This window comes from Otolemur garnettii, unplaced genomic scaffold (genome assembly GCF_000181295.1).
Source record: "Otolemur garnettii isolate 467f Iridium unplaced genomic scaffold, OtoGar3 scaffold00002, whole genome shotgun sequence".
Classification (NCBI taxonomy): domain Eukaryota; kingdom Metazoa; phylum Chordata; class Mammalia; order Primates; family Galagidae; genus Otolemur; species Otolemur garnettii.
The window spans coordinates 21182993-21191681 of record NW_003852397.1 but is presented as its reverse complement, the minus strand read 5'-3'; the positions used below and the strand labels follow the sequence as shown (position 1 = coordinate 21191681).

Here is an 8689-nt window from a genome sequence, read left to right as displayed (position 1 = left end):
GATATTATGCAATAATAATATAAGATGTAACTACTGGGCAAGATTGCGTATAGAATACAAGTCCTGTACTATGTTTGCCACTGCATGTTGCAATCTATAATTATTTTTAAATAAAAAGTTAAAAATAATAAAAAAGATGATAAACAATAAACTTCTAAGGGATTCCTTTTAGGGAGAAAAATACCTATTAAATCCACATAATTCAAAGAAAATAAGTTAGTTTGCTCCGTAATTTCTATTTTTTAGTTTTAGGAGGGAGACAGGTTTTGAAAACACCTAGTTGATGCTTACAATCCTTCAGATGAGAAATCTTATCATTACTAACGGCATGATAAAAAAGATTACTTTGTTTTGTATTAAAAAGAATACTTAAAAGTACACCAAGATTTGACGGCATGTTGTTTTTTCTTCAGAGATTAAATTAATACCATAGTTAATTGTGGCAAATCTAATACATACGAACTTATTTCTAAGAAATAAATCTCTCCAAACTAGTTAATATAGTAAGATTTCATTTTTGATATGCAAAAATTGTAATAGCAACAAAACAGAAGCAAAAAAAGGCCACTAAAAGTGAAAAGAACACAATTCTTTAAAAAAGAAAAAACAGTCCTACATATTAAGATATTTCAATACCAGCAAAAAAAAAAAAAAAAAAAAAAAAGGCCACACATCCCTGAACTAGCCAATGTTTTAATAATCCATGATAGGCAAAAAAATGTTCTTATGACCTGTTACCACCTAAAATAATGCATCATATTATTTTCCAGAATGTGTTCTTTGATGTCTAACCTCGGCTCTTCTTCAGAATTACCTGTGAGAAGAAAAGAAATGAAATTCATATTATACCTATGGAAAATAAAACAATTTCTTAACAAAAGGTTAAATAGTCCTATAAGCCTACTATGTAAGACTGAAGTGGTTAGAAAATCTTTGCCTTGTAAACTGCCTTAGATTTCTTTAAAACAGTCCACCTCTTTCAATGAATGTGAAACTTGCCTAGATTCTCAAAACCTAGTTTTATAATCACTTCTAGATATTAATTTCTTCAATTGTAAACCAAAACTGCCCCCATTAATGGTTCCAAACTTAACCCTTTTAGACAGCTTAGTGATCCAAAGAGTTAAAGAATGTCCTAAAACTTGAAAAGCCTGGCATTTCACAACTCTAAAATAGTATAAATCTATTGTAACACCAAATTTTTTATATTTGGGCTAGAATTATATCAATATAGACTACTTTAAGTAAATAAACATGGTTTATTAAAAACAAATTCTAAAATTAAAACACACATATACACACTTGAAGTCATAAGCTTGCTTCACCTAAAGAAAAATAATTACACTGACTATAACAACCTAGAAACTTGTTGGAATGTTGACTAATCACAAGTGAAGATGTGTTTTCATGCACAAACACTGTTGACCAATCAGGAGTTAACTCATGTTTGCACTTGCATTAGCTATTTCAAGTTTTAAAACACAGGGTAATGTAGGATATTGTAAAAGTTTTCTTAATTGTGTTCAGTGGTACTCACTTTATTATAAAAAATTATTTTTCTAAATATTCAAGTTTTTATCACAATTCTAGTATTGCAAAAATGACAGATAGTGATAGTAAAGAATTTATCAATGAATTATATACAAATGCTTTATCTGATTATCCAAGTGATTTTGAAATAATTTGTAGTGATCTGGAAAATGACAGTTTAATGCAGCAGTTCTCAACCTGTAGGTTGTGACCCCTTTTTGACAACGAAAATACATTGCGGCATTAAGAAGGTTGAGAACCACTGATTTAACAGAAAACAATTATGAATCTGATATTAGACCACCAAAATAGCAAAAGAGAAATGTAATAAAACCTGATAGTGATTTTTGAAGAAGACTGGATTGATATTGAAAATGATATTACACCAACCTTGGAAGAGCATTTTAACAAATTTATAGTTGAATTAGTGGTCCATAGAATAACAGTGAAGTGATAAATTTACTCTTTCATAATGACCTTTTTGATTTACTTTCCAAAATAGTTCATATCACTGCCAAACAGAACAATTTTATAAAAACGCTGCTGAAACTTTACCATGGACAGAAGTTACCACTGATATAACATTTCTCCATTTATTGATATTGATGGAACAAACAAATAAAAAAAAAAAATCACATTGGAGAGATTACTGGTCACTAACCCCTTTCCTTGAAATACTAATACTTCCTAAAACTACGACCAGAATGAGGTTTGAGCAAATCCTTACATTTTTTCCATCTTAGTGATAATTCATCAGCTACATCTAGTGAAGACAGACTTTATAAAACTAGAAGATACGTACAAAGTTTCATTTCAATTCATTATGTATAAGTATACTGAAGTTTACTTAGACTGTTTCACTTACACATTCAATTACAAAATAATAGCTGTTGACTGGAATAGCTTCTGCATATAATTGCTGGTCGACAATGTGTTGTTAACTGCAGGAGAATTTAAAGTCCCTTACTTACAGGCTTCCACCAAGGCTATCAAATAATTCTCTACCCTGGGCCAGTGTTCTCTGTTGTATAAGATGTTATCACAAGTTCCTCACAAATGAATTTTCAAAATACGAGTATATTATGTACTCTTATGAATTTACAAAATGCTAAATTAAAGCTAAATTAAACAGTTCGACAAGTTTCCTTACTTCTATGTATCTCATAACCTGTGGTATCTTTATAGATAGTAAAACTAGATACACATGTAAGAGTTATAATAGATAATAGCATTGTGAGAAACTGTAAAAAGGTGCATGGAAACTCTGAGAAACTATTTTTGCCCCTTATGAGTATATAATTATTTCAAAATAAAAATATTAAAACAAAAATGTCTACAAAGAGATAGACTGTCAAAAATAAGTTTATCTTCCACACTACCCTCCAATCAACTGTAGTTGCCAGTTTATTACATATTCTTACAGAAACCAGTTCGACATATAAACAACACCACCGTGATTAATCAAGGAGATACAGTGTGTTCAGTTACCAACATTTGTCTGACTACAGAAACTTTTGAGGTAGGGCATCTATTAACATCTTCTGGAAATAATGTTTTCAGGAACATATTTGCCCTAGGCATCATATTCTTACATTATATAGAAAAATGCCAATAAAAAGCAATCTTCTATGCTTATATAAGAGATTTCATTCATAAGTTCTCAAATCTCAAAGTTAGAAAATAAAATAATTAGTTTAATTAGGTAATTAGTATAATTTAAAATTATCAGTAAGAAAGTAAATTTTGATAAATTTCAAGGTGATATACCTTCTCAGCCTACAAATTAGCAAATATTCATTTTCCCCTAACCACGATAAATCAGGTAGAAGTGATGAACCAGGTGGTATTTTTGAGTTAATTCTTGCTCAAGAAAAGAAATTCAGATTTTACCTTTGCTGCAGCCATCACATGCTCCTTATTAATGACTCCACACTTACTCTCACAAGCATTTGTCCTGGACTCTTCTGCTAATCGATGAACAAACAGTAAACAGCTCAGATGAACCTTTAAAAGAAAAAAAAGTATATTTTTAAATTCAAACATTAATTTATGTACTTTATGATTAAGTCAATTAACTCCTCTACTTAAAGTTACACAGAATTCAGTCTAAGTACATCTTAGAATCCTTACAAAGAGATTTGGTCATGGCAATACATAAAACAAGGCTATGCAAGTAGACCAAAGGCAATAGCATCATTATAAAGCATCACTATATATCAAAATTTACATAAGATTCTAGTAAAGAAAAATTTTTCCTTCTTCTGATTCCAAATAAATTTTCATTTATAATTTAATTCAAAATTTCCAGAAAATTTTACATTAGAACATATCCACAACTATGTTTTAGGCTATCTCTTATTCTACAATCTAAAGTCTAAGACTCCTTAACTTAAAATATCTATTCAAAAACTAATAGGTTCAAATTAAATTTTTAAAGTTTACTGAATTGAAAAGCATAGGTACAAAGCAAAGTTACTTGTCATCCAACAAGTATCATAAAATAGTATCTCCTATAAATAATCTTTAAGCCTCTTCTTAAAAATTATTTAAAATAGACAATATATAAACAGAGTGCAAAAGTCAGAAGCCTTATCGGAAGCTGGGTAAAAAATACATGGGAATTAACTGTATAAAGAAATATAGCTATGTAAGATGTTAGCATTATGGGAGTCTGGATAAAGGATACAAGGGAATTCCATACTATTTTTGCAATTTTTGAGTCTATAATTATTTTTAAATGACAACGTAAAACAAAAATTCTACAAAAAAATAGGCTGTCAAAACCAGTTCTCTCTCCTACATCATTTCCCAGTCAACCATTGTTGATAATGTCTTGCATGGGACTTCTTTATTTATATCTTAGCACACAATCTTTGAAGTTACAAGAACAATTCATACATAATACTTCATAGTCACTATCTTGTGTATTGCACATAAACACTCCTAGTTCACTAAACCATAGTAGTAATGTGGTGTTTTTAAATGCTTTCTTTATATTACACAGAATATATTATAAATTATATTATATTTATATTGGATCACTCTATATGTGTTTGAGAATGCTCTGGTGATATCTGGAGAAAAGAGGACTTTGTGAGTTTAAATTTAATAAGATGAAGTGATAATTATTTTGCATGTTCTTGATGCACTTTAACTCACAAGAACTCCAAGGTAAAGGTAAAGCATCTCAATTCCAATTCTTTTTTTGTTTTGTTTTGCTTTAGAGATAGAGTCTCACTTTATCACCCTCGGTAGAGTGTTGTGCGGTCACAGCTCACAGCAACCTCCAGCTCTTGGGCTTAGGTGATTCTCTTGCCTCAGCCTCCCAAGTAGCTGGGACTACAGGCACCCACCACAACACCCAGCTATTTTTTATTGCAATTTGGCCAAGGCCGGGTGTGAATCCACCACCCTCGGTATGTGGGGCTGGCGCCCTACTCACTGAGCCGCAGGCACCACCCTTTTTTGTTTGTTTGTTTGTTTTTTTGAGACAGAGTCTCACTATGTTGCCCTCAGTAGAGCGCTATGGCATCATAGCTCACAGCAACCTCAAACTCTTGGGCTTTAGCGATTCTCTTGCCTCAGCCTCCCAAGTAGCTGGTACTACAGGCACCCACCACAACACCTGCCTATTTTTTGGTTGCACTAGTCATTGTTGTTTAGCAGGCCCAGGGTGGGCTCAAACCCACCAGCCCCAGTGTATTTGCCCGGGGCTCTACTCACTGTGCTAAGGGCGCCAAGCCTCAATTCTAATTCTTTACATTATACCATGCCATTCCATTTTTTAAATTTTCCATGATATTTCATTTCCTTTGGTAGCAAAAACATTCCATAATATGGTACTATTTCATCTGTTAATCTATATTTTCTACTTCTAAAGAGAAATAGCTTCCAGATATTCTCAGGATAAATTCCAAATTCTTAACACTAAACCCTACTTGACCAGACTTTCCAATTTCATCTCTTACCTTTCTCAGCTTCCAGTTCTAAACTAGGTCTTCTGAACTTCTTTCAGAATTCAAATACAACCTTGCCTCTGAGGACCTTACGGTTTGTTGACATTCCTGAAAAGGCCGACTTCACCCAATATGGAAGGTAATCTACATCACCCTTAACTTCCTATCACTGGACATAACACATTATACTTTCTCTCTTAAATGTCTTCCTCAATATACTATGAGGCAAGAAGTATGTCTACCCTTCTCAATATTGATCCCCAGTAACCGTTAGTCCATTGTCCAATACACAGTAGGTAGCCAATAATTATTATTTCCTGAAGAAAAGATCCTTCCATATCTTCCCAAATAAAGTCAAAATTGAGCCACATCATTTTAAAACTTAGTTCACGCTATTACCCTACATAAGATGTTCTTTTTTTATCATGGCAGGGGACCTTTCATACTGAGGCAAATTTGTATTACTTTTCAGATGACACAGAAATATTTTTAAGCAACCTATACCTATGTCATAAAACAATTGAGTGGTGCCACTAAAATGAACTGAAGCTTATTAAAATGGTCAGAACAAAAACTACCATCAAGGTAATTTGGCTGGGCATTTAAACTTGAAAAAAAAAATCAGCTTGCTTGAAAGGTAAATCAAAAGATAATTTACAAAGAAATATCCACCACTTGACAGTCTCAGTTGACAGAAAGACTGGGCCAGCCTGACTTCTTCCTTTTATTGTCATAGCACTTTTGAATTTTACACAAACCATAAGCACCCAGATAGTTGTGCAGCATTCCTTTTTGACATAAATATAAGCTAAAGGGCCATAAGAAAACTGAACAATTTAGGTACTATGCTAAACACTATAAATACAGAAATTTTCCAACTCACGTTCCCAGACTAGTAGGACAGTCAAACACATAAAGGAACTAAAGACAAATGTGTCACAATAGACGACAGACTGGAAGATAAGATTGATCCTTTCTAAGGAGATTAAGGAAGGCTTCCCTGAAGAAGTGACATTTGAACTGGATTTTGAAAGATTCTTGTAGTTCTCCAAGTGGAGTGGAGGGAAGACATCTTCAGGCAGAATAAATATCATGCATAAAAGATAACGTAAAAGTAAATTCATTTTAGGTTAAAGATAGAGATGACAGAAAAAGAAATAGATAGGGTTCCTTTCCCTCAAGAAGCTGCATACCGCACTGGGAGACATCAACATAGGAAACACCTAGCGAACAGTGTTGAGGCCTAATTCCTAAATTGTATGAACACTCTCACTATCGTCCAAGTTCAAAAAACATAAGAAATTTAAAAAGTGCCTTAACTGGAAAACTTCATGCATGATGTTGGACACCTGCTGGGTTAAGATCCTGCACAATATTTTAAAACTATAAGCAGGAACTTTGGGTTAGTTTTCTTTTAAGCTGACATGGCTAATAGCCTTTTTTAAATAGCCTTATTTGCGTTTCGGTGGATCAGAATACAACTAAACGTGTTTGCCAGGTTGGAGCAAACTTACCTAGTCATTGCTGGATATGCCTTAAACATGGGCCTGAACGAGCTATCGACTGGCTAGGGGCGGAGAAACCAGGGCTGGAGGGTCACTTCTCGTACTTCCCGAGCCCCCGCCCCAGTCCCAGAGGGGATGGAAGCTCACCAGTAAGTCGCCACTTTTCTCCAGACGAAGGTGAGGCTTATGACGCTTGAGGACCCGCCTCAGAAAGCCGCGGGGAGCCTTCCGCTTTATGTACTTCTTCTGGGAGACCGTATTCGGGGGCGCCATCCCCCTGTCCGGCAGCTGCCGCCTCAGCTTCCGCCTCAGCTTCCGAGGGTTTCTCGGCACCGCACACAAGCTCCCCGCCGCTAGGACAGTTAGAACAATCCGGCCCCTCCAACGCCTCTTCAGGGACTGAAACGGGTTCTAACATTCAAATCCGCCGCCAACAAAGCGCGCCCGGCGCTCCACAGTGACGTCAAGCCTTGCAAGCCCCGCCCCCGAAGGCGCCGAGCTGTAGATGAAAAACACCCACAGGTGGGCGGGGCCCAGGCGCTCTATGACAGCATTATAGGGCTTCCTTTCGTCCCTTTCTGTGTTATAACTGCTCTACCAGTATTTCACCTAGATTCCCTAGAGATGATGGGAAATTGTGGAGAGGTTGATTGCAATGCCAAGGCAGCTCTCCTTGTTCTCCAGGCTCTCACTCTATACCAGCGGTTCTCAACCTGTGTGTCGCGACCCACAGGAACTGTATTAAAGGGCCGCAGCATTAGGAAGGTTGAGAACCACTGCTCTATACGGAGCTTAATACCAAGGTGCTAAAAAGTAAATGAATAAAAAGAAGTTTGTGATGTTTTATTAAGATTCTCAAAGAACTAGTGCCTTCCTGGTGACTTTTCTGATAGTAGCAGTTAACAATGTGCACTGTTACATAATTTCATTTGTCTTACCTCAAGTTTTTCATGATTCTAGCTTTTCTTTACAAATGCGCCTTCATGTAATTTTTAGGGTCCTCCCACTTAACCTTGCAGTAACTTTCAGATGTAGTTTAAATGCTAACTCATTGAAGTGTTTGTTACTTCCCCAAGCAGTTAAATTCTCCATCTTCTGTGCTACCATAGAAGTAGTTCCTAAACTTCAAGGTGCATCAAAATCACCTGGAGGACACGTTGAAACACTGTAAAATTGTATTCCCAGAGTTTCTCATTCACTAGATCTGGTGGGATGCAAGAATGTGCTTTTCTAAAAGTACAGCACTCAGGAGAGAAGACACTAGCATTGCTAATCTGTGAACCACTCTGAGATTGTAAAGTAAATATAAAACTTTAAGCCCCCAACTGACTAAATGAAACTCTTTTAGACCAAGAAAACATGATAAACTGAGTTCTTGGCCATGACAGGAGGGGAGGTCAGACATGCCTCATTATATCCCTACCTTTGGGGGTTTAGACAGAACAACTAAACATCATAAGACCGACAGAACAGACTCTTTGTAGCAATAAGACACCAAAATATAGCAAAAACTAAGGATATGCCAGACAAGGTTAAGTCACGCATCCCCACACTTGAGGAATAAACTGTGTTCTAATTGCCTTAAGTTTTTTTCTTTTTCTAGCAGCTAAACAGGCTCTGGCCTCCAGATAAGCAATATTAAAAACATTTGAAGGCAGGAGACTCGCTGAGCCCAGGAGTTGGAGGTTGCTATGAGCT

General features: G+C 35.5%; 1 protein-coding gene across 1 annotated transcript; it reads right to left on the bottom strand.

Annotated features, from left to right (window-relative positions):
* Positions 1-677: 677 nt before the first annotated feature.
* Positions 678-7357, bottom strand: CENPW (centromere protein W). Its single transcript, XM_012804654.2, has 3 exons — positions 7139-7357; positions 3421-3534; positions 678-814 (listed from the first exon to the last, which is right to left on the bottom strand). Exons 1-3 carry the CDS (start codon positions 7262-7264, stop codon positions 788-790), a joined length of 267 nt encoding a protein of 88 aa, XP_012660108.1. The 5' UTR covers positions 7265-7357; the 3' UTR covers positions 678-787.
* Positions 7358-8689: the final 1332 nt, after the last annotated feature.